This window comes from Eucalyptus grandis, chromosome 5, assembly GCF_016545825.1.
Source record: "Eucalyptus grandis isolate ANBG69807.140 chromosome 5, ASM1654582v1, whole genome shotgun sequence".
Classification (NCBI taxonomy): Eukaryota; Viridiplantae; Streptophyta; class Magnoliopsida; order Myrtales; family Myrtaceae; genus Eucalyptus; species Eucalyptus grandis.
The window spans coordinates 26,528,189-26,554,808 of record NC_052616.1 but is presented as its reverse complement, the minus strand read 5'-3'; the positions used below and the strand labels follow the sequence as shown (position 1 = coordinate 26,554,808).

The 26,620-nt window shown below is 39.4% G+C and overlaps 1 protein-coding gene and 1 pseudogene across 1 annotated transcript; both read right to left on the bottom strand.

The window, feature by feature from the left end:
- Window positions 1-1,624: 1,624 nt before the first annotated feature.
- Window positions 1,625-7,218, bottom strand: LOC104446571 (annotated as a pseudogene).
- A 7,782-nt stretch (window positions 7,219-15,000) lies between these two features.
- LOC104446572 (probable aspartyl protease At4g16563) lies at window positions 15,001-16,449 on the bottom strand. The gene is given in 2 exon segments (XM_010060411.2): window positions 15,001-15,831; window positions 15,834-16,449. Coding segments are annotated over 2 exon segments (1,437 nt in total). The 5' UTR covers window positions 16,440-16,449.
- Between the last annotated feature and the right edge of the window lie 10,171 nt (window positions 16,450-26,620).

Sequence of the window (26,620 nt, the reverse complement as noted above, 5' to 3'; positions counted from 1 at the left end):
TGACAAAAACCATAAACAAAAACAAGCATGTGACATTCTTGATCATGATAATTAAATCCTATACAAAAATAGAAAGCCTAAAAAAGAAGAAGGAAAAATGAATTTGGAGCACCACTTTTGATTGCAATTGAAAGTGAGGACAATATTGTCCTTTTAGTAAAAATGAGGGTGGATTTAATTATATAGGGAATAAAAATAGTGTCACCTAAAATAAAAATATAATGTCGTGTCGGCAATGGTTAAATATCGAGTATCGAATAGTATAACCTTATTACCAATTATGGAAACTGACCCCAACTTTACTTAGAAAATTAAGTGATTTTTTTTTACTTAATCAAATTGTGTAAGTCAAAACTAGTTGTGATTGTCAAACACGGTGCAAAATGTATCAACTTTCTAGTACCCGTTGAGTTATAAAATAGGAATCTAATAAGTAATGTAGGGTTACTTACGGTGAGTTTGTTTCATGGTAAATAAATGATTCAAAAAATATTTTCCTAAAAATGATTGTTTTTATTGCTAAAAAAAGAATGATTGTTTTTACTAAAAAAAGATTTTCATTATTTCTAAAAAAAATTCATTATTTATGAAAAATATATAAACAATAATTGTTGGCGATAATGAAAATATTTTTCGTTGACTAATTATTTTAAGCAGCACAAGTGATCATTTTTTTTATAATTTTTTTTTCAAATTGTTCATTTATTGCGTAACAAATGAAACCTTAATTAGTTCAATAGAATAGTAATTTATTGAGAAAACCTACCAATTGCTGTCATTTTCTATCCTTAGTAAGAGACTAAGTATATCTATCTATCAATTTTCAATTATCATCTAACAATTCCTCCTTGTGCATGATTTCAACGCCTATCAATGCTTAAAATTTTACACTTAGATTTTCCTAACATAAATTTTCAATTTTACCAAACAGGCCTAGTGCATTATAAGCACGGGTTGGGTTCGTTGGGCTACGAGGCCTCTCAATCAATCAATCTCATTGCTCATCGGGAGTAAGCACGGCTTGGAACGGGCCAGTCTCAACAGAACTTTAGGCCCAGCCTAAGCTGTTACGCTGGCCTTTGCTAGGCCCCAAAGTGGGTTCACCCTTATCGGAGATAATATGACCAGCAATGAATGAGCACGATTAGGTCGTGGGGGTATTGGCCTGGCATGAACCTGGTTATACTTCAACAGAAGAAAAATTGTGTCCTGTGATGTGATTAGGTAGGTATGTGATCAAGTTCATGAGCACCGTCTTGAGTTTGAACTAATTTGCCCGAAAGAGAGAGTGACCAAAAGGCCACAGGGCTTGGACATCTCTGAGTAGGACTAATACCAATGCATAGCAATGCTGTTCATTCCTTGAGCCTCAGTAGCCACTGCTGAATTAAAAGTCTAGACTAGTGAAAAGGAAAGCCAAACTTTTATCAGAACTACATACAAGAAACGTGTAATCTTTACCGGTATTTTCTCGTGTTACTGACGAAACTAATCAAAGAGTATGTATAATCTCAAGCTCGGTTTCTCTGGAGAATTCTCAGTTAACTACGGCTATTGGAACAGTAGGCTACTTCAGTGTCCTGTTGATAGGGCTGTTGGTGAACGACTTGTAGATTGATGCTCTCTACTGCTGTATAGCTTCCTTCAGATGATGTATTTTCGTGTCAACTCTGGCTGAGAACCTGACTTGCTTCATCCTCTTCGAGTTCTGCTGCTCTCTCAACCACATCTGCTTGTCAAAGATGTCCTTCCTGTCGTGCTTCATCTCTTGGATCACATGGTCGTCCAATGGGTAAAATGTCCTTTACAGGACCATGTAAATGAAGTATGGAAGCAGCGATGCGACGACCACAAGCAGCGTGATGATCCAAAAGCTAGGAGCTCCTCCGATGGCCTCGGTCAGTACATGAAATCCCGTATTGGATTAGGAGGGAGGGAGCGTGCCGTAGGTGAGCAAGAAGATGTACCACAGCAATATGCTTCCCCAGATGAACAGGTGCTGGATCCAAGTGAAGTGACTGATTATGAGGGCGATCTGGCAATTCATTGTCCATATCACGCACGTGTATGTGATCGTGCCTAGGTGTGCTATGTCAGTGACATTGCCCTTCCCTGAGAAGGCGACTGAAGAGAGTGTGTATATGGTTGAGAGGAAGATCAAGGAAGCAACAGCGCCATTAAGTATCCAGCCAATTATTCGCTTCCAAGAGAAGCATATGCCTCTTTGACCCTGTTTATATAGGGCAGGAAACTGCAGAACAATTAATGGATCAAGAAAGGAAAGAGAAAAGGATAGATGCCATTTTGGGACTGAGATAAATATACAACTTGTCACAGTACTTGAACTAAACAGTGATTTGTGGATTTTTTAGAATCTACATGATGACACACATCTGATGGAACGTCCTGCTCAAATACTCCCAAGGATTTGACTGGCAATGGTGTCAACAGGACGTTGAATGCCATCAAGTACCAATTGTCATATAGTACCAGGCTGGAGAACGATGTGTAAAACTCGTAGTAGAATAGTGTCAAGCCAAACACGATGTTCTTGTACATGAAGTAAAGGATCTGTCACCCAAAATGCAACACATCAGAGATAAAAGTTTGCCAACATTTGTCCTTAAGAGTAGAATTTGGACATATTAGTACCATCTTGGAGATTCTTTGTAACACCAATGTCCATGCACGATCAGAAGTCGCTTAAGGAACCGAAAATGGGGCAATGAGAAGTTGCTAGCCATAGCAGCCTGCAACATAAACAAACAGCATGTCATTGTTCAGCTTTCAGTGTGGATTGAATTAGAGTTTAGAAAAGATTGCTTAGTCAAAAGGCAACATGAAGTGACACTAGTCTTCACCTGCATGCCCTCCATGCCACTGATCCCAACTCCAATGTCAGCTTCTTGAATCATGCCGACATCATTTGTGCCGTCTCCTATTGCCAGGGTAGTCTTGCCAGTGAACTTCTTCACCAATTGGGTAATCTGAAAGTTCCTACTTAGTGTCGTTACTTAGTGCTATGGTTGTGAATAGAAAAACTTATTATGGCAAGATGAGCTGATTTTCTAACGGATAATACTTACAAGTAAAACTCAAATCTTACGAGGGCTTTCTGTTTTGGTGGCATGCGGCAGCATATGACAGAAACACACTCCACAGCCAACCGAAAGAATAGATTTTTCACATCGCTTCTTAAAGCAATCTCGAGGGCCTGCCCATCCACCACCAGAGCAAAGAGCATATGCTGCTTGTGCTCTTCGTTTATTTCTTGCGAAAAGCTTTCAATTTGGCTTACCGAAGATTTTTTCACCGCCTGAAAAGATGATACACTGCATGTCATCACCAACCTCCAAGAAGAGGAGGATCTCTGGCCTTTAAAACATCTTCTAGAACAAATTAAACAATTGTTGCCAGGCAACTGTCATTACTTGATTGCATTTACTACTTTGCTCATAAACCTATGCTTTGCCCTTCTGCTTTTGATGCTTTTTGCCTTCACTTTTCTGATCTCGACATATATATTTGATCATCCAAAGGAGGAAAAAGAATTCAATTGATATATGACCGAACCAAGTCTCTGACTCGTACTATTTTTAAATAGTTTGTACTGCAAATTCTTGTACGATTAGTAAATTTCATCATGCACAGTACGGTCAAGCATATGAAATTTGTCATTTCTATCACATTAACATTATAACACTAAAATCATGAGTCAGAACACTTCCAAGTCTCACCTCCGATTGGTTGCCACATCCTGAGTCCTTGACAGAACTCAAATAAAACTGCCTCAAATCTTGTTGAAGCAAGCTGCATGCAATCTAGCAGAGCAAAGAGAAAAAATATGAACCGATTAGCTTTTTAAGAGATTAAGATGGTCATAACCATTGGGTCCATACTATAAAATGATCAACTATCATTATAGCTAGTGAGTTTCAGAAGATGAGACACACCCAATGTTGATTGCAGTCTCCTCCTTGTCACCAGTAAGCAGCCAAATTTTCAAGCACGCTTGAGCAAATTTATCTATGCATCTGGAACCTGTGCAAGTCAAGCAAATGTACTGTCTTTCAAATCCAGATTGAGAAGCTCTACTTTGTAGAGGTTAAACAAGTTTATGTCCCTTTTTATCCAAAAACTTGTAGAGATATATATCAAATGCTTGATAAACATCTCAATGATCAGCGATCATGTATCAATTACAATGACAGATTTATTGACTTATTTCTGCAATGACACCGGATTATTGCTTTCTTTTTGTTGAGTAAGAGTTGAAGTATTATTTCTGCAGTTGAAGGGAAACAGATAATGTTTTTGTCAGCAATGTTAATTCTTGAATGCATGAAAACCAGAGAAACTGACACTTTATCTACCTCTTATTTATCCAGCTTTATGTTACTAGTTGCGTTCAAATCAAATGAGAGGACCTAAAGGAAAACCTAAGATATAGAAAATTAAAAAATTAAATGACATCGAGAATTAACTAACCCTTTTTTGTAACTTGTCCTCGATGGCGGCAACCCTCCACAGAATCAAGTCCTTTTCGATCATTGCAGATGAACTCTCCAGCAATTCATCCCTTTCAGGACCCACGGTGGTCATAGCTTTCATGAATATCGAGTTCCAGTGATTGTACTTGGCCCTTTCGACGGTACAATATGCAAAGGCCAGAGTTCGAAAACCGATTTCAGCGTAACTCAAAAGGTGTGAACTTGTTGCCTCCAAAAAATGATGGTGGGAAAGCAAATCAAATAGACCCATGAGACACCCCCAAAAAAACAAATAACATTTAAATCTGATTGATACTTTTAGGAATCAGCGGATACCTGTCCGCTCCTTTGCACAAAAGAAAGATTTGACCGTCTTCAGTGCTCACAATCACAGGCGTTCGCTTGCGAGAACTACTGAACTCCAACGGGTTCAAAAGCTTATACTCCCTGAATGTTACTAATAGAGGCGGTTCCTCAACCACTAAAACATATTTTCAAGGAAACAAACGAATGAACAACACCAGAATGGAATCAGAAGGCCAAGAGAATACCTTTCCACAATGCTTCCCAAGTCTGGGTCGAGCTCCTTGAGAACCATTACTGATTGTGTCCTCTTGCAGAACTGAAAGCTGAATTCCTGATAGGTGATCAAGAAAGCGACTTCATCTGGCGACTCTGCCTCAAACTTCAACTTGTCCGCTCGATCATCTTCAATGGGTATGCCAGGGTGACACAGGGCCATCAGTCTGAAGAACATTGTTATGTCATACACGTTGGAATCGCCCGTCCATCGCCAGTCCATCGCCCGTCCATCGCCCATCCATCAGCCTGTCATCCCTGAAGTTGAAGCGCTTAATGGAATATTCTCTGTGAACATCCGAAATTTTCGGGTCTTTCGAGTTTGGACTCCCTAAATATTCTGGAGCGCCTATATAACCCATCTGAGTGCCGATCTTGCCTGCGGAGAATCCACAGATCTCGATGCTTGGGCTCATTGCATAATATTCATCGACACTAGACCTGCATGCAACCATATCAGAGTTCATCGTACAAGAAGCTGCTAGATCCACTTCGTTCAAGTCACCGCCATATGAGACTCCTGCATTGGAGCATTTCCTAAATTCCATCTGGTTACAGGTCAAAGTCCCCGTTTTATCTGACAAGATGATTGATACCTGACCGAGCTCCTCATTCAGATTCGAAGTGCAGGCTCAGACAGACTGGCATGTTGCTTCGTCAAACATTTGTATATCCTTGTTAATGAGGACAGCTTGAAGTACTTTTACCACTTCAATGGACACAGAGAGACATAGGAATCAAATAGCCATACAGCACCAGAGCCCTTACGAATTGCATAATTGCCGACAATACCAGTTTTGACGGTCTAAAGGATAGATCTTCATCTTGTAAACGGAGGTACCACCAACTCATCATCTGGGAACTGACAAGCAATGCAGAAGCGATAAAGGTCACCAGTGAAATCAAAACAAGGATTGAGAAAACTACGTTTAGAGGGCGACTTCATGGATTTCCTTACCGTCTTCGTGTCAGGTCCGGTGAAAATGACGACTCCATATATGTACTCTGTGTTCTGGAGTTTGGAATCTCCCAGAAGCACATGTGCGGGGCACAAAGGATGCAATTCATTCTGAAATTCCAAGTTTCTGACGAAGGAATACAAATTCGGATTTGGGTCCCCACAGTTTATAGTAGCTTCGAATTTGCTCATGGTGTCATCCTCATTTAAACCAAGACTGGCTTCTACGCATCTCTTAGCTTTCAGATTGGTCTCTCCATCAAGATTCATAGTCTCGACATAACAAACGCTGTCCTCAGATTGAAGAGAGTAAAAGGGTCACCGGAAAATACTGATCCTTCTGTACTTTAACATCCCCGACGGAGACTTGTTGCCACTGTTTTTTGACAAATAGACCATCCCCTACGTGAGTCTTTACGACATGAGAGTCACTTCCGAATCCTAAGAAAAGTTTTAGTAACTACAGCATTAGTCCAAGACTGCAAGGAACTTTTCAATTTTTGGCTCCTGACAGACAAGATTAAATGCACTGAAATGAGTTTGGACAGAACCACCTAGACAAAAAGTCCAATTCACAGTATTCTAAAACTGAAGTGGTTAGAATGAGAGTGAGCATCATACAAATTATTAAACAAGAAATTCTGAGGAAGTAGTCTTTAGAAGGATCATTATGGCCATTCCGCAGAAGGTTCAAGTCACACAGCCAAAAACTTGAACAAGAAAAAGAACGAACTACAAACATACGATGAACAATAAGATGACTGGAGAAAAAGATTCAATGTCCTCACACCTGTAAGAACCTGTGCCAATCTTCTACCGCCTCCTTGAGCATGCAGATCCCAACCACAAAAACAACAGGGATAATCAGACTCGGTGGAGTGAAAGGAGCCAATGAGGTGAGGGACAATACTGCTGCCAGCAGGAATTAAAGATTGGCCACTCTTCGAAGAGAGACCTTGGGAGGAACGTCACCACATTGTACTTGGTCGTGGATATGTAATTGGTTGGGTACTTGTGAGGTTTCATTTGGTGCAGATGAGGCTTGCTGCAGAAAACAACCCGTGAGAATCCTGGCCATCCTATAAGGCTTTTAATGGGAACTGGATCGGCATTGGGGGGCCGGAAGCACAAGAATGTGTATAGCTTGCTCCATCGTATCTTCCTCTTTGTTCTTCCGCTCGACTCCTGCATTTTGCTTGCCAACTATAATTTCAAGTTGCCTCCCCTCTATAAAGTGAATGGAGCTCTTACAACGTTATCAGACCTTAACAAAACGAAATATCTACAAATTACAATCCTGTGTTCCTTCTCTGTCCAAAATCAACTCCATGTCGTAACATCACATATCTCAACTATAAATGTAGAACAAATTACCCTTCACGTCCTGCATTTTGTCCTCTTCTGCTGGGCGTTGGCTCACCTTGTCCCTGTGAAGACGAAGATGAAGATGAAGAAATGAATCAAGATTCAGAGGAATCAGCAAAGGAAATACTTCGAATCACTCTATTTCAATATGATTGTAGTACAAAGCTTCTGTATATCAATGACAGCTTATGAATACAAATCCTCTGTTTTACATCCCCTGTTTTCTGTCTCTCTATCACAGCACGTATCAGCTATACAATGCAGAGCATCCATTGATGATTGCTCTCTAAGCTCTATCTCTCTATTTTGCTTCTATCTTTGCTTGCTTCTTCATCGAAGAAGAAGAAGACTACTTATATCAGAATAGAACAACAAACTGAATACAACTAACTGTTTCTTAATTTGTTTCACCACTCTAAACCGAATAACAGCACGTGTGTCAGTTGAGATCTACACGACTTGGCGATCCACATCTTCTTTATTTCAGGCTTTCTTAATCATTGATAACAATCCATGTCTGCCTTCATCACGAGCTCTTCACCGTTGATCATCAGCTCATTGTTACTTTCCCGTTTTTGTTTTTCCCACGTGTTCTTTGCTTCGCTTTGCTGCTTCGCTTTGCTGCTCCATATAACTCTTTCTCTTCATAGTTCTTTCTCTTCCAGCATCAGTGTTATCTGCTGAATTTATAGTGGCTGAGTGAGACTTTGTTCCTATATGCTTAACAGTCCCAACTTTACATATCAGCAACTGCAATACAAGAAGTCGACTCTTTCGTTGCATTATCCCCATCTTCCAATGTTGCACGGCAAGATAAAAATTGGAGGTTGATGCATTTTCTTGGTCTTTCTTCTTGGACAGCGACATCCTTGGGGCTTTTCTTGGATCATGCAGGCCTTCTGTTATGCCTTACAATGTTCCTTCAGAAAGAAAACAACATACCTCTAAGCTAGTCCAAGAGCTGATAAGATAAGCAAACCACTTCTCCAATATTCTCGAAAGAATCCCTTTAGGCAATGTCTCATCTGTTGCCTACAGCCTGCGAAAGGTCAAGCAAGAGTGCAGTGTTCCTACTTGAGTGCACAAAAGAATTTCTTTAAGATTTGCAACTCTTCTTTCTTTCTCTCAGAACGTGTTGTGGTTTTCATCTGTATGTTATGCGGAATAGCAATCTCACTTCAGGCCTCCGGCTGAGATGCAAAGACACCTTCTCTCTCTCTCTCTCTCTCTCTCTCTGAATGAAGAAAATCGGCTTTTATTTTATTTTATTTTGGCCATTGAAAGAGGTCCAATAATGGGAATTAGTGGGCGTTTATGATCAATTTGAGTTAGTTTTGTTACTCTGTCATTTTGTTATGCTGCAGCGTGTTATTTGCTCTGGTAACAAGTTTTTCTTTGTCATTTGTTTTCCTTCTGAAAGTTTGCAGTATGAATAAACGTGATTAGGTTTTATTTAAATTATTGTGGTGTTATTTGAAGAATTGTTAGCATCAACATCTCTGAGGATCTTTCATGCTAATTAAATTACTAGATTTTCTTTTCTGGGTGATGAATGGAAAGGAGTTGGGTCAAAATTCGTAGGATGATTCCTCGAGATTGCATTTTCTAACAGTATTGGGAGTAGGATATTGTCCCTTGTATGATGCAATAATACAGCTCCTAAAAACTAGTGATAAATGTGGGAGGAAATTCATTTGAGTTTGAGATATATCAGAATTATACTCGATGGTTCAATCATGGGGAAGATGTTTATGAGGTGAATAGTTCAAGTGAAGATAAATATAATGAAGGAGGCTGTTAGAAAGTTCAACCTAAAAGCTTAAGTTGGTAAGTGAAGGAAGACCACATGAATATTTAGGGTGGTGAGCTCTTTTGAGGGTGCTGTTGGTTGTGAAAGAAGCAGCGTAACAACACTTGAGGGCGGGTTTGATCAAACACGAATGGCATTGACACAATGTTGCTACAACCACCAGTGGGTTTGATCAAACATGAATGCATTGACGCAATGTTGCTACAACCACCACCTTGTAATAGACTTAATGGGTGGTTCCTCAATCTATAATGAATCCAATAGCATATTAAGAAGTTGAACACAAAAGCTTAAACTAATAGGTGAAGGAAAACTACATAAATATAAAGAGTATTTAAAACTTTTTGTCAAGCAATGTGGGACAATACTTCCATAGAGGCGATGGCATGTTTATTAGCATCAACTTAAATGATTCAGAGAAAGGTTAAGAAAGTGGAGGATGATTCCAATGGAGTTGTGAAAACTTTTGCATGGATACCCTACATTTGAGCTGAACTCTTTCTAGTTAAAGAATCTCTTTCTAGTTGCTTTAGAAAAAATTAGGAGAGTCTCTAAAAGAAATGCAGAGTTCTGCTTTTGGACGCAACATGCTATGGAGTGATGGTCTTGCTTATGGGTTCAACACAGACGAGGATGAAATGTTTGTAAAGGTTCCTGGGCTGAAGAGAAGTCAAGATGTATTCGTGGCTGCGGTGTGGGTCCAAAACCCTAGAAAGCTACTTCTAGTAGAAAGATATGTGAAATTGCAGAAAAGAAAATTCAAGAAAAGACTAGATGGGCAGATCAGGCCACAAAATCCATGGAGGTGGCCAACAAAAAGATGGGAGAGCTTCAATGTCATGCCCCGAACCCTGAGCACGCGAACATCCCTCGATGATCGATTAATTACGATGTCTTAGTTAGCGTCGCTGATCCATTTTTTTTTATCTTTCGATTAAACGCATGCGAAAGCAATTATATAAACACCCAATCAACTAACAAATACTGGGGATAGTACACACAAAACAATTATTTCTAAAACACCGCTTTTATTTATTTGTTTGCTAAACCCAGGAAGCTTAATATTTACAAGCCCTTACATTGTAGCTCCCTACCAACCATCTCAAAAATCAGCAAGGGGATCAGGGTTAGTCTAAACTTCACTAACATAAGACCAACCAAAAGTGACGTCATTGAGACCCCAAACCGCACGCGATGGTCCTCCATACTACGAGTCTAAAAATATTTAACAACAATGAGGTGAGATATAAATCTCAACAAGTTAATGGCCTAAGCCCCGATTATGACACAAATCGGAGGCAGCCTAAACATGTAACGTCATACAATCTTACCTTGGCTTGGCATACTCTTCATATTAATACGTCACATATGCTATTATCAATACAATAAGCATAATCAATAATCATAACACATACCTCTCATGCACCAAGTATTCACATGGGTCCCGATTATAAGGTAAAATCTATTTTAGCACGTTCCATATCGTATCTAACAATTTTACTCCATAATCAAGCGTAATGCATCTCAATCATTCACACATGTTTCTAATTATTACAACCCCTCGGGCCACGGCCAACACACAAGTTGGCCATTTTTTGGCATGACCGTGCATCGTCCCATCCCATTGGGTACGGGATCATCTAGAACCCCTGCCTAGACGGCATTCCATAAAAGAGTATCGGTCCGGCCTCAACAGCAACTCGGCATTTGGACCCCTGCTGACGGTTCAATTAAGTGACCACACAAGTACACCAGCACTCAAGCCAATTTTTATCTGCCGTCAATTAGCCCAGTGTAAAATAGTTCATGCTTAAATAACAAACCTTAGAAAATCTTTACATTTAAAATTCCGGTAAAATAATCGCACATGGTCACATATTTAAAAAATCAACCAGTTAAACTTTGCATACTTTCATTTTAAAATCCCATTGTTTTATTTAGCATGTAAAATTCAGCGTTCAAACCCGACACCTTAAAATTTTTTATTTTCTTGCCCATAAAACCTTTTTTTTTTAAATAGTAATCAAAGCATATACATTAAACAACCAATAACACGGTATAACAAGCTCAAATAATCGGAATTATACATAGGTCCATCCATTAAAACAAGCACAAAATTCCACTTTAATGGCTAATCCGTCATTAAATTACAGTAATTGCGATAAATTAAGCAAATCACGATCAATTAGACTAATTACGATTAATTAATCTAACTCGATTAATTAGACTAACTATAATTAATTAAAAAATAATTACGATTAATTAAATAAATAACGATTAAATAAAAAACTTCGATTAATTAAATAAATCACGATTAATTAAAATGAACTTAATTAATCTAACCGCAATTAATTAATCTAATCGTAATCACTTAAAATAATTGCACTTAAATTTAATCTAAACCATCCTTAATCGCAATTAAGACTAAATCAAAATTAACTAATACTAACTGTCATTATCTCTAAACTAATCTACCCCTAAATGTAATTAACATCTTAATCCACAATTAGGAAGTTAAAATCACGAATTTTCAGCGATGGCGAGCTTGTGGCGACGGTGGCGCAACAGCGTCGAGAACTCGGATCCCACGGCACCATCGACAGCACGGCGAAGGTGGGGGCTTGAACGGCAACACAGGTGCGGCGATAAGCGGTGGTGATCTGGTGGCAAAGAACAACAGCCAAAGATGGTGGTTCGGTGAAGTTGAGGAGCGGCCAAGCTTGGTGGTTCGGCGGCAAATGGCACAGCTTCAAGCGGCGGACGAAGGAGGTGTGAGATGGTGATGGTGATGGTGGTGTGGTGGTGGTGGATGAAGTGGTGAGATGAGTGGATGATGATGGTGGTGGAGATGGGGGATGATGAACAAGGAAAGAAGAAAAGGGAGAAGATGAAGTTAGAGGAAATGAAAGCAAAGAAATGGAGGGGAAGAAGATGAAGACGGAAAAAAGCGGGGGTGGTGTGCGGGGCTGTTCTGCAGAGAGGTAGCGTGAAGGAAGAGGAGAAAGAGAGAGAAGAAAAAGAAAGAAAAGAAAGGGGTTCAGCAAAATGGGGGAGGACGTGAGGGGTGGGGAGAGAGAGAAGAGAAAAGAAAAACAAGATTTTTCCTAAAATATTTCCCAAAATGCCATCCTACTCTTCATCCACCCATCCTTAAAACCCTCTTGGCCTAGTATCATGTCCCAACTTTTCTTTTTATTTCTATTTTCTTAAAAACAATCTTTTTGGACCAAATTTTTTTTTAATTTTGCCACTTGATCCGAATTATTTTTTTCCAATCTCCGATTTTTCATTCAATAATTCCTTTTCCGAAAATTTCGAACTCGCCGATAATTTGACGGACGATGAGGTGATGTCCAATAATTTAATTTCAAAATCCTCGAAAGTTTGATACCTAAAATCGAATTAAATTTCATGATTAAAAATTGATTGAACACAACTTTAGTACGACCTAAGCTATTGGATGGCTTTTAGGGGCTCTCGCGTGGTTGGCCCCTGGTTGATAATTTTTATTCATATTTGTGCCTCTTCGAATCGTGGACGATCCCCAATTGTCATGTACTCGCGAGGGTTTGATTATGTACCCTAAATATAAGATCTAAAAAAATCGATTTATCGTCGTTTGATGTGAATATCGTAATCATGCGAAATCACCCACAAACTAACTATGTACTTCCGTTGAATCAATTTATATCCATTCGCTAATTAACTTATAACAGTGTAGTATTAACCATTATCGATCCTTATGATCGAGCGGTCGATTTCTGATCAAATTCTTTGGTTTTCACGTTTTAACCATTTACGGCCTCACCCAATAGATTAGTTAATTCGTGAGTGATCAAATCAAAGTAAAGTAACTATAAATGCATTGACGAAATAACTATTTTATATATTTCAAAATAGGGCCAAATTTCGGGATATCACATTCAAGGTAGACCGGAAGTATTGCTTCCAATCGATTTTCGGTTCTATTCAAGGAGTGAAAGAATGACATCATGAAAAATTGGCTAAGCCTTGCCTTCAATGACTGAGGCAAATGGTTCCCTCCATAATGCTAGAAAATTACTAGTAGAGTTTAGGTACTTATATTCAATGCTCGAAAGTGAGTGATCTTGTCATTTATATCCTTCCATGAGATTGCTGTGGCGTTGTTAATTAAGTTTCGGGCTTCAACAATCTTATGTAAGTTCTTAGGCACCATTTATTTCATGAGAAATGATTGATTTGGAAAACATTTTCTAAAAAATAATCCCTATTATCATTTACAAAAATGAATGAAATGAAATGTATTTTTATTGTCAATGGAAATATTTAGATATAAATTATAGTTAATAACAAAAATATTTTTATAGACCAATTATTTCAAAAGATCCAAACAATCATTTTTTGGAAAATGTTTTCCAAATCATTCATACTCAGTGAAGCAAACATAACCTTACTTCCACTCTCTTTTTTCCATATTATAACCAAAATCTATGAAATTCTTTTAAGAGCTTTCGAACTAACTTCTACTGCAGTTTACATATCTATATTTATAGGATGAAGATGAAAATTTGGTTTAAGTAGTCAAGTTGAGCGTCTACTTCTTGGATGAAAATTTGTATTGTGTTTCACTGACTTGCAACGTGAGCAATTATTAGCAACTTATGAGTTTTTTTTTTTTTTTTAGGTCTTCAGTTTATTGGAGTGGTAATTAAATTGTAAATTTTAGTGACTAATAGATTATCAGTGGCGACACGTTTATGTGAATTCATCGAGATTAGTTTGGACTATCAATACAAATTTTACGTATTTTAATGAGGATCACATGTGGAGGTGTTTTAATAAAAGACCATTAATATGACAGATTCATAAAGTAATTATGTATCTTGACAACCATTGTTTAATGTAGAGAAATATGCTCTTTCTTATAATATAAAACATGAATCCAAAATTTTTCCATACAAAATATAAGTAAGTAATGACTTAATCATTGACGGTTCCGATATGTCAATTTAATACAGATTTTGAACTATTACATAGAAACTTGGAATGTATATACTCGCATAAACTACTGCCTTGATATTATTATCCTCGATTCTTACTTACAAATTTAATTAATGTGTTCAATGTTATAAGGCCATATTTTTTCGATATGGTAGATCCATCATTCTAAGTACATTAATAATATACGTCTATGCATCTTTTCAAACCGTAGCCTCAGTTATATATATTATTTTTGTTTTTTTTGTTTTTTTTGTTTTTTTGTCATTTGAGGCAGCGGGCAAATCTTAATTTAGTTGTAGATTGAAGCACAATGATAGGTACAAAAATCATAACTTCTATAAATTAGGGGATCCTAATGGAGACAAATTAAAATTTGCAATCAAACTAGGATCAAGTACAGATCTCAGACGCAGACTACTAAAATTTGCGCGGCAAAGATTCTTCATGGGCAGCTGTTTTAGGTTACTTTGCTAATACTTTTTCTTGCTTGCTAGATGTGGGAACCCACATGAAAGTGCATCGAGATTCAAAGCGAAGCAAATAAAAACATAAGAGTACCTTCCGTTCCACCTCAACATGTTCTCGGCCACACGCGCAACGAGAATATATCCAGCTCACTTCTTGATTAATTCATTAAAGCCACACAACTCACATACAAACAAAGTTCAACAGAACGAAATCGAAACAAAGACATGTTACAACAGATTATTCAATTCTTGATCCTTGTAATCCAGCAAGAGAAGGCCCATACCTAGCCAACAGCAAGAACTGCCATTAACTAACGAAGCCGCCGCTGGGGGAGAGGGGGAGTTATTTTAGCCTTTGTGAAGCAGTCCTTTTGAAGAAGCAGACAATGCACAATCCATTGGCTGAAACCCAACTCTTCCTTTCTCCAAGTCATACACAACCTCCACATTTTGCTGTTGGAAGCTCCCAAAAACCCCAGCTGGTCCATCGCCATCATCCATGCTCTGGAACAACAAGCACTTGACCACACTCGAGTTGATTGGAGCTCCCATTGCATAGAAGCTATTCCCATGAGGAAGCACCAAGCTCACATTGTTCAAGAAGTGGAATGTGATTGGAGGGAGGTCGTCATTCATTGGGTTAGTGTTGTTGGGACATGGAACCTTGTAGCAAAGATCAAACCCGCTTCGTGCCTCCACTTCCTTGGCCCTCGGGTAACTTATTGCGGACTCAATGATGGAGAGAAGCTGTGAATAGAACGGTTCTGGCAGGTGGGTGTACGTGGTTCCTGAGTCTATCAATAGGCCCCCGTTCCCTTGAGAGTCGAACTCTCGCAGATTAGTAGGCACTGTGGTCACACCCGCGTTCCCCACCGTGATGCCCTCGAGACCGGTGTAGTAGTAATTGGGGTAAATTGGGCACTTCAACATCGGGGTGAACTGCAAGTCTCCCCTTGGGGCTATGGCCGCATCTCCTATGACTAGAGGGCTTGAGATGTTGGGGTTGTTTGCATACTTGAACGCCAAGAAGCAATGCGAAAAGCCCTTTTGGAGGAACCCTAATTGAGAAGGAAGAGAAAGAGAGCCCCCCCCGAACCCCGCAAGCCCTATCGGCTCATGGTAGGTGGACCCGACACACCCAAATGCAAAATTTGGAATTTCCCTTATAACATTAGGGTTAGCACCGTGAACCTGATGGTATCCCTGGTCAATGCCCCAGCGACAATCCCGCCTGCACCGTAAGTGTAGGCAAAGGAGGGGCACGGCCAAGTGCACTTGCCCTTGAGGATAGTCGATAATGAGCACCCGGCCATGATGCATGTGTCGTACGGGTTATCTGAGTTATGAACATTAATGCAAAATCGGCTAGAGCAAGTGTCCCTAAGTGCTGAAGAGGAATAAGATGGAGAGAAAGCGGTATACAGCTTATTGTTCCTATAGTCATCACAGTCCATGCAATCGAAAGTCAAGTTCCCACATGGAACCCATGTGAGGTCACTACCGGTATCTAGATACACTTGAATGACTTGGGAGGGTGTTCCTATGTTGAGAGATATGAAGTAACCATCTCGTACTTCTCTCAGAGGCTCCACCATGTCCTGCATTTCCACGGTCTTTCTTCTCCAATAAGGTGATGCATTTCTAGATGGAAGGTCAGTTCGGGAACTTCTCAAACCTAGGACGAGTGAACTAGGGTTTCCCTCACTTGCAAAGCAGAAGGACTTGTTGGAAGTATAAAATGCAGAGGAAATTAGGAGAAAGAAGAAGTATGTAGGCTTATATGCCATCTTGAGCTCTTCTTTGTTTAGACGGCGATGCTGAGGCTATTCCGCGAACCCTTATTTATAGAGAGGTGGTGTCGTGATAGCTCAAGAATTTGAAGGTGGGGTCTCTGAAGAAACACGTGTTGCACGCTCACAGAAGATGAAGCTAGACTCTCCAAAAAGTGCATAACTTGGGGGTTCAGGCAAAGCATGCACGTGGGAGTTATTTATCAGACTTTTCATTGGTTCGAGATTGATTTATTTTAAGTTGGGCTTTCGAATTACCAGAAGAAAATATAAATAATTCATGTAACATTTATATCGCGTCACTTACGATACCATTACTATCGCAATGTAGATTGAGCTACCAATTTAATTAAATATTCATTTCAATAGCCTAGTAAAGTATTATTTGAATACTCATCTATTGATAATTTATGTCATGTTGGTATCTCATGGAATGTCAATAATACAAATGTTTAATAATATTGATATGTTAAAGGGAATATCCTAAATAATAGCTTGAAGTGTCATTATTTTCTCAAATAAATGTCTGAAATGGACATTATTTTAAATAAGGGCTCGAAATGTCTTCATTTTCTCAAATAAGGACTTGAAGTGAACATTATTTCAAATAAGAGCATAAAGTGATTATATCAATTTCAAATAATGGTCTAGACTTACTTTTGGTAAAAGGCAATTTTGTCTTTTAAGTTTTTTGATTTTTTTCCTTTTTTCTTTTTTTTCTTTTTTCTTTCCCCAAAAAACTAAAAGAAAAAGAAAAAGAAAAGGAACACACATCAGAAGGAGGTCTTCCTCTTACCTGTATTTTCCTTTTTTTTTTTTTTATAAGTTTTCTTTTGAAATTCTTAATCTAATTTAATTTTAATTTTAATTTATATTGTGGTTTAATAAAAAAAATCATTGATCAACCAAAATTCTTTGCTGGCCCACAAGCTAGCGAGGCTAAGCCCTAATTTGAAACAATCATAATCATTTTAAACCCTTTTTTGAAACTGATATGACCACTTCAGATTCTTATTTGAGAAAACAATGATATTTTGGGTCTTTATTTGGAATTTTCCCTTATATTAAATGACATGATAATATACAAAACATTGGCTAATCAAAGGTTTTATGTTTCGAGTACCGGCGACCCATAAAAAAGTAGTTGAGTTTAATTGAATGAATGAGTGTCGCATCATTTGACACGTTGTACGTTTCTCTTATTTACAATATTAATGCTAGCTCTATACAAAAAATTGGTATGTAAAAATTACTTTATAAAATGACGCAGCAACCTCTCATTAGGTGGTTTAATATGATTTAGATATTCATAATAGACTTACAATTTAAAAATTAATTTTACATGTTAGCTATTATTTTTCTCACCGTTTTTAAAATCTATCGCATCACTTTATAAATGAATTTTCTATAACAGTTTTGTAATCGTTAGCATTATCGAGAGAGAGAAAAAAAGGGTTGGTCTAGTCTTAATCAATTTAAGTCTTCCATTATATGAATGGCGCATGGCAATTTTGTCTAACTTGAGCCACATCAGAAAGTTACACTCGACTTCCACCAAACCCTAAGTCATCACCTCTCTCTCTCTCTCTCTCTCTCTCTCTTCCCCTCCCCTTCTCTCTTCTTAACCAGCCGCTGCCACTGTCACCTGTCAAAGCCACCATATCTTGCCACCATATCTACAACAACAATGACATCCACCAGCTGCATCTCTGCTTGCGTGAAGTTGTCATCTCTACAAATGACCAGACATAATGAACGAAATCAGTGAGAGCGAGACCGGGGTGACAAGGAATGGCAGAACACACCGAGCAGGTGCGCGTGAGAGAGACGGCATCGCTATAGGGTAGCTGCATTTGTTCTGGCGGTAGCTTTTGGTGCTGGCAGCAGTTGACGATGGTTGCTGTGTGTTGGAAGATATGCATCAAATCGGATTTTGGAGATATGCTCGGAATCATGCTCGATTGTAATTGTGCATAAATTAATTAGGAATTGATTTCAATTGATTACACAAAATATTTTTTTGCCTTTATTATATCACTTATGTATTATATTTACAGAATTTTGTACAACAAGAATAGACAATGAAAATACAAATTTTCCATAATCTCTTGTCTTCTCCATGACCCTTTTGTTTTCTTTCATGGTATTAGAGCCGTCAAGCTTCTGACCTATTTTTCGCTTCCGCTCCCGATTGCCTACCAGAGGATTTCTGACCTATAAAACAGATTTGCCATCTAATATAGAATTAGCTTTCAAGGAAGAAGATAATTTTTTTTTTTACCTTTTTACCTTTAATGAACTCTGCCGACGACCACTCTATTGGAGAAACTCCATCACAGTTGCAAATCCAAAGCCCTCCTGCGACAATGCAACAACAACCACTCCAAACCCAGTTTGTGCAATGGGGGCCCATGCAAGCTCAGTTTAATCTGGGGCAACCCATTGCGGGCCAACCTTTCAGTGGGTACCTTATGATATTGCTAGTATGAGTACCTAGAGGGGGGTGAATAGGTATATAAAATATTTTTCTTCAACAATTGCACAATACTAGACAGTAGAAGGAAATGTTAATCAAAGTAAGACCGAGAGAAGAGAAAATTGAACACGCGGTTTATAGTGGTTCGGCTTATATCAAGCCTACGTCCACTCTTCTTCACCGACAGCCTATTGGCTAGATTCCACTATGAACAAAAGAGAAGTTACAGCACAGCTTTGCCTTGATTCCACAAAGGTAGATGTTCTACCACACCTCCTCAAGATTTCTCACAAATATAGACTCTCTTTTGTATACAAGTATTCGCTCAAAGGATTTGTCTAAACAAAAAGGAGCTTCAGACTTTGGAATTCTTCTATCGCGCACACCTTGAACAACTAAGACAGTCTTCCTTATATACTCCTTTATGCCATCATACCCGTTGGCACTTACCAAAGGAATTCCTCCAATCTACTCGTTGGACGGAATCAATTAGGAAGATTGTTCAAGCTATTAAAGGAACGTGTTGATAGCCCATCAATCCTATTCGCCCATACAATCAGGATCTCGGTTTCCATAAGCAGATCCTTCCAATAATATTTAGGCAATCACCGGATCTTCAATTATCGAATCAATCTTCGATCAATCAAAGGACTCCGTTTATGTCTTGAGATCTTCTCCAGTTGATAAGGTTAAATCCTTAACGAAACATCCAGCCTGGATAACCTTTCTTCAACGGATTAGAGACTCACAATGAGGATAGACTTTGAGTCTTGAGTCCGTTGTCCGAAGGTCTTCGACTTTAAATAGCGAGTCCGTGCCTTCTCGACTAGACTGATAGAAACGATTTGTCAACTTCAAAACACTTCAAGAAGATTTCTCCAACACCTTACCCATGGTACCTTGGGCCAAGCCCAAATTCATCCTTGCCTGGTTATGTGGGTCACCAGAGCCACATCCAATCCGAAGGGAGCCCACCAATCGCGAGTGGGGCAAGCCCAACCTCCAAATTAGAGTAGACGAGCGGGTCAGGTGAGCCGAGTATGGGAACAAATCCCTACCCGGGATTTTTAAATGCGGGTTACCAATTTGGATCGGGGGAACCGGGTTCAAGGACAAATCCCTACCGAATTTCACGCTCGGTTTCCTGCCGTTTCCAGTCGCAGTTGTCACCGGCGACTGGAGCCCGGTGACCCCATGTATACCTTGACGGCTAATGGTCCAGAGTTGCGGCTGCTCAACCTGTAGTTAACCGGGCTGAGAACCACTCCAAGTGGTCCTGAGACTTCCAGCGTGCCCTTGTGACGAAAGACAAGGATGGGTTCCTTGATGGAATTGTTCTGATTCTTGCCGATGACCGACTAGCCCGACACTGGAGGAAGTGCAACCAGCTCGTTTGGATGTGGATCGGAAATTGCATCTCTCCAGATGTCGCGGCTAGTCTTCCATCAACAGAGGACTCGAAGAACATGTGGGAAAACATCAAACGGATGTACGGCAAGTTAGATCAGGCATGAATTTTTCTCTAATGCAGGAACTCAGTGAACTCAAACAACGAAATATGACTATCTCGGCTTGCTACAACAAATTGTCATCCCTCTAGAATGACCTTGAAGTTACGTAGAAGAAAAGCTTGAGGGACCAGAGGAGACACTCGCACATTACCAATCTATGAAAGAAAGGGAAAAGGCAACCCGATTTCTTTTAATTTTGAATGAATTGTACTTGACCTTTCGTTCACAGATCTTGGCCATGGAATTGGTGCCGCCCCTTGGAAGGATTTTTCAATTGGCCGTTCAGGAAGAGAGCCAACGGCTTGCATCCTTGGAGCCCAGCGAAAGGAGGAGGAAGTTTTGCCCTGGCAAGCAGCGGCGAAAGGCAGACACAGGAGCAAAAACCCTAGCGCACGAAAAATGGAGTGATGTAGGAGGTGCTAGGGTTCGGGGTCGAAGACACGCGATCCCTTAAAAGAGAAAGGATGGGTGGTCCAGATCGCTCACGTTGATTGGATGGCCAAAAGGGGTTGATTCACTCAATAGGATCAGACGGTGGAGATGAGCTGATTGGAAAAGGATCCGACGGTGGAATTTTTTCATCCTCTGCAAAGAATTTTAATTCAAGAGGAAAAAGTAAATTATATTGCAAATTTTGCAAACGTCCACACCATACAATAGAAAATTGTTGGAGATTGCATGGTAAACTAGGAGAAAAAGGGAAAAGGAATGAATTTTCTGCAACTTATCAAGTTAGCGATCCTACTACTGATTGGTCCATAACATATAAACAATACCAACGGTCGATGCAAGCATTGCAAAAATTGGACACCTCAAACAAGGGAGGAATTTCTCAAGTATCTCTCGTTGTCTGATTAATAATATCTCAAGGAAAGCTTGGATAATTGATTCTTGGGGCAAGTGATCACATTGTTTGTGAGAAGGCATTATTTTCAGATATGCATGAGAACCTAGATTTTCCTGTCTTTGTGCAATTACCCAATAAGAATGTCACTTATGTCACTATTGCTGGAACAGTCAAGCTTAGCCCACAAATCACACTACAAAATGTCCTTTATGTCCCAGAATTTCGATTTAATCTTATCTCTGTGTCCAAAGCTTGCAAAGAAAATTCCTCTCGTGTATTGTTTGATTTTGACACTTGCTTCTTTTAGGCCCTTTCGACTGGCAGAGTGATGGGCTTGGGTAGTCTCTCTGAAGGGTTGTTTCTTTGGACAAATTTTCCAAGTAATCTTAATTTGTTGTACTTTTTTTCAAATAAAATATAATTGGGTAACATGACTACCAATGATAAAGAATATTTTATGCATTCAAGATTGGGTCATAGTACTTCATTCCCTTACTGTAAATGTCAAATATGCCCTCTTGCAAAACAGTCACGTATTCCTTTTCCTTCTAGCCAAAACCGTGCAAATGATATTTTTTTCTTGATTCATGTAAATGTTTGGAGCCCTTATCATACATTACATCATGATGGGTCACATTATTTCTTAACAATTGTGGACGACTATTCTCGTGCCACCTGGGTTTTCCTGATGCAGTCAAAGGGACAAGTTTTCTCACATTTGAAAACTTTTATCACCTTATCCAAAATAATCAATTTGGGAAATCTATTCAGCGAATCCAGACATATAATGGGAAAGAATTCTTCAACAATGATTGCAATTTCCTTCTTTTATCTAATGGGAATTTTCCATAAAGTTCCTGTGTATATACCCCACAAAAAAAATGGGGCAGTGGAGAGCAAACATCGCCACCTTCTGAAAGATGCACGTGCGCTGAAATTTCAAGTGTCTATTCTGGAAAATTATTGGGGCAAATGCGTCATTACTGCGGCATATTTTATCAACCGTATGCCCACTTGGGTACTTAATGGAAAAACTCCATTTGAGTTACTTTTCAAGAAGAAACTAGAACTGGAACATTTGAGGATATTAAGATGTATGTGCCATGCAATAGTATTTAGTCCCCAAGACAAAATGGGCCCTCACGCTTGACGCTGCATCTTCATGGGCTATCTGAATTTGCAGAAGGGATATCATGTCCTCGAACAATCAACCGGGAATTCTTCATTAGCAAAGATGTATCTTTCATAAGGACGTGTTCCCATTTCATGAAAAGGATTTTTTGGGAGAAACACCAGATATTTCAAGCCGTCCTGCTCACTCCTTATCTACAGAAGACTCGACTCCTAGATATCTTACGACAAGAACTCTAGTTCCAGTAATGACTCCGATTTCTCATGAGAATTTCACACCAGAGATTGTTGTAGATCAAGTGCAAGAGAATTTCTCAGAAATAGAAGATCATTCCAAAGAAATTGGCATTGAAGAAAGATCCTCTCCATCTTCCTCTGCTCCAGCACAAGTGGATCCTCCTTGACGATATGGTCGTTCTACACGTCCACTAGCTTGGACAAAGGATTATATTTGTGCATCCCTCAACTCACTAGGTATTCAATACCCAATATCATCTTATGTTTTGTTTCATAAACTTTCACTGGAACATAGATGTTGTGTTAGTCGAATATTGGAGGACAAAGAACCATCCAACTATGAAGAAGAAGCTATTGACCCAAGATGGCAAGAAGCTATGGGAGCCGAATTGCAGGCATTAATTGCAAATCAAACCTGGGATTTGGTCAATCTACCTCCAAATAGGAAACCTATTGGATGCAAAAGGGTTTATAAGATCAAATACCATGCTGATGACTCAGTTGAACGTTACAAAGATCAGTTGGTGGCCAAAGGATTTACTCAATGGGAAGGTTTTGATTACCACGAAACCTTTTCCCCAGTCGCCAAAGATGTAACTGTAAGATCTTTTCTATCTATTGCTGCTATTAATGTTTGGCCACTACATCAAATGGATGTGCATAATGTTTTTCTACATGGAGATTTAGATGAGGAAATATATATGGATATCCCTCAGGGTTTACGGAGACAGGGGGAGAATAGAGTATGTCGTCTCCGCAAATCTCTCCATGTTCTTAAGCAGGCTTCCAGGCAATGGTACACAAAATTTGCCGATGCTCTCACGTTTGCAAGATTCAAACAATCCAAATATGATTACGCCTTATTTACATGGACCCAAGGTACGTCATCAATTTACTTGATGATATATGTTGACGATATTCTTATCATGGACAATGATAAAAGTGCAATAGAAAGATTCAAGAAGTATATGCATTTTACTTTCCATAGTAAAGACTTGGGAACACCAAAATACTTCCTTGGAATCGAGATAGCTTGATCTGATCAAGGGATTTCTCTTAGTCAACGGAAGTTTGTGCTAGAAATCATATCAGAAGTAGGTTTATCGGGATTCAAACCATTAGTTATTCCAATTGAGCAAAATGTAAAGTTGACCACCAAAGATTACGATGCTGGAATATTTGAGAATCATGATCCCATTCTCAATGATCCTTCAAGTTATCAGAAGTTGGTTGGGAAACTCATATATTTAATTATGACCAAACCTGATATATCATATGTAGTACAAACCCTTAGTCAATTTATGCACAGTCCGAAATTATCCCACATGAATGCTGCTTTAAAGGTCATGAAGTACTTGAAAAAATGTCCAGGATTAGGGATTCTCCTATCCAGAAAGTTGCAATATGGAAATGTTGGCATATTGTGATGCAGATTATGCGACTTGTCCTATGAGCCGAAGATCCATTACAAGTTTTTGCATTAAGCTTGGAGAATCTCTTCTTTCATGGAAGACCAAGAAGCAAGCAACCGTATCATTATCTTTAGCTGAAGTAGAATATCGAGCCATGACAAAGACTACCCGTGAGATTATATGGATACGAGGATTACTTCGGGATCTTGGGATTAATTTGAAGGGTCCGACAAAGTTGTTTTGTGCCAATGATGCGGCACTCAAACTTGCAGCGAATCCTATAGTGCATGAAAGAACGAAGCATATAGAAGTGAACTGTCATTTCACTCGCAAAAATCTAGGAAGGGATAATCAAAACAAGAGGATGGAATGGTAGAGCAACCTGCTGACATTTTTACCAAGTCTCTATGTCAAAGACAACATGTATATCTGTTAAGCAAGCTAGGCATCTTAGACATCTATCAGCCACCAGCTTGAGGGGGAGTATTGGAAGATATGCATCGGATCGGATTATGGAGATATGCTCGGAATCATGCTCGATTGTAATTGTGCATAAATTAGTTAGGAATTGATTTCAATTGATTACACAAAATATTTTTTTGCCTTTATTATATCACTTCTGTATTATATTTATAAAACTTTGTACAAGAAGAATAGAAAATGAAAATACAAATTTTCCATAATCTCTTGTCTTCTCCACGACCCTTTTGTTTTCTTTCACTGTGCATGGTGGAGGAGAGGAGGGGGCGGGAGGAGTGAGATTGACAAGGAGCTTTTGCTGACTTGTTCATCACTAAGCGAAATCAGCACGTGGCGGAAGAAGAATGGTATATCGCGGAATAATCAATCGCATGGATTATTACTTATTGAGGAAAGGTGGCGACTGAACGGCGCTCCGTGAATAAGTTGACAGGTACGATGTCGTCACTACAGCCAAAGCGATGATCAGAGTAGTGCGCGTGCTTTAAGGTTAAGAGTACTTGCGGAAGCATCACTGTAATCATCGTTGGAGACTTGCAAGTAGGTTTCTGGCAGAAAAAGGTAATTCGCACTTTTTCGTGCCTCATCTCGTGCCCCATGGAATATTGATGCTGACGTGCTTATGAGGTTACCGTTCTCGGCGCTAGTGGGAGGCACGAGACGAGAGAGGGATTGGTATGTTAAACGAATTGACGACGTGGACAGATGCGTCTTATGCAGCAAAAACCCGTCGTGGATGCATGTGCCCTAGTATCTCTGTTCTCTTAATTTTTTTGTTATTCAAATCGTTCATCAGTTGTGATTCGGACTGATCTTGAAAGTTCACATGAAGAGGAGACGGGTTTCTTGTCTTTCCAAAGCTATTGATTTATCATTCTACATTTAAAGCCTAGAAGAGGAGTGCGGATTCCACTTCTGCTGAGATTTTGTAACAAATCGGTTTGATCAAGTCAGGGATATAACAAGTGGCAAATCTACTATTGCTCTCTAAATAAATAAATAAAAAGAAAAAAGAAAAAGAAAAAAAAGGTAAACGAAGATATGTCCAAAGTTTGATACTACTGTCATAAATCAAGGAAAATGTATCTTTTGTTCAAATTCAAAAGGTGTTCGTAAATCAATACTGGGTTGATTTTGTGAGAAGGGTTGCTATCCAGTAAATTTACATCCTTGGAAAGTCGACACATCAGCTGCTCGACCTCATCACCACCCCGCCTCGCCCTGGTCTGCTTTAGGTCCAGAGGCTGTGAACCTAAGGCGATCCAAATTGAAGGTCACCCTAGGAAACCTCCATTACATGAGTGATTTGTGCGATGGTCGCGACTGCACGAATCTAGGGCTTGTCCGTCAGGGAGGCTCAGAGGGAGAGATTGCAAGGCAACAAGGAGGTGGAGGTGCTAAAGCGACAACAAAGCGAGCAATTGTGGTGAGAGAGAGAGAGAGAGAGAGAGAGAGAGAGAGAGAGAGAGAGAGAGAGAGAGAGAGAGAGAGAGAGAGAGAGAGAGAGAGTTAACTAAAGTGCCTACTCCAAGTAGATGAGACATTCTCTTACCTACAAAAGTTAGGAAATGGAGATTATTTATTCAAATCGCACCAACTACGTGGCAACTATAGGCAAAGGTCTAGATAGAACATATGTAAGAGACTTACAGGATGTTTCAAAAGAAAAGTTGAGGGTAAGTTGGTCCACAGCGCAACAGCAACAAGTGTGACGTGTGATGACCACCAAGAGCAAGCAACGAGGGAGGCTCGATGCGATGGTGGTTGTGGTTGTGCGGCAGGGGAGGTGGGAGGAGTAAGAGATGTTTTGTTCCGGGTTTCAGTTTCTTAGATGAATTTTCTCTAATTGTAGCTGCATTTTGATCTTTTAAGATCCCCTAAGTTTAGAGGATCCAGATTCTCGCATGAAATAAAGAGGACGTAAGAAACTTATAAACAAATTCACTTGAGGTTGAATGGACCAAATAAGTGACGAGATATTAGTGCATGCGCACCAAAATCATGCCAAGAAAATGGATATCTGGACTCTTGAATATAATACATCTCAGGTAGGGTCGATAACATCAATTGGGTGCACACAATCT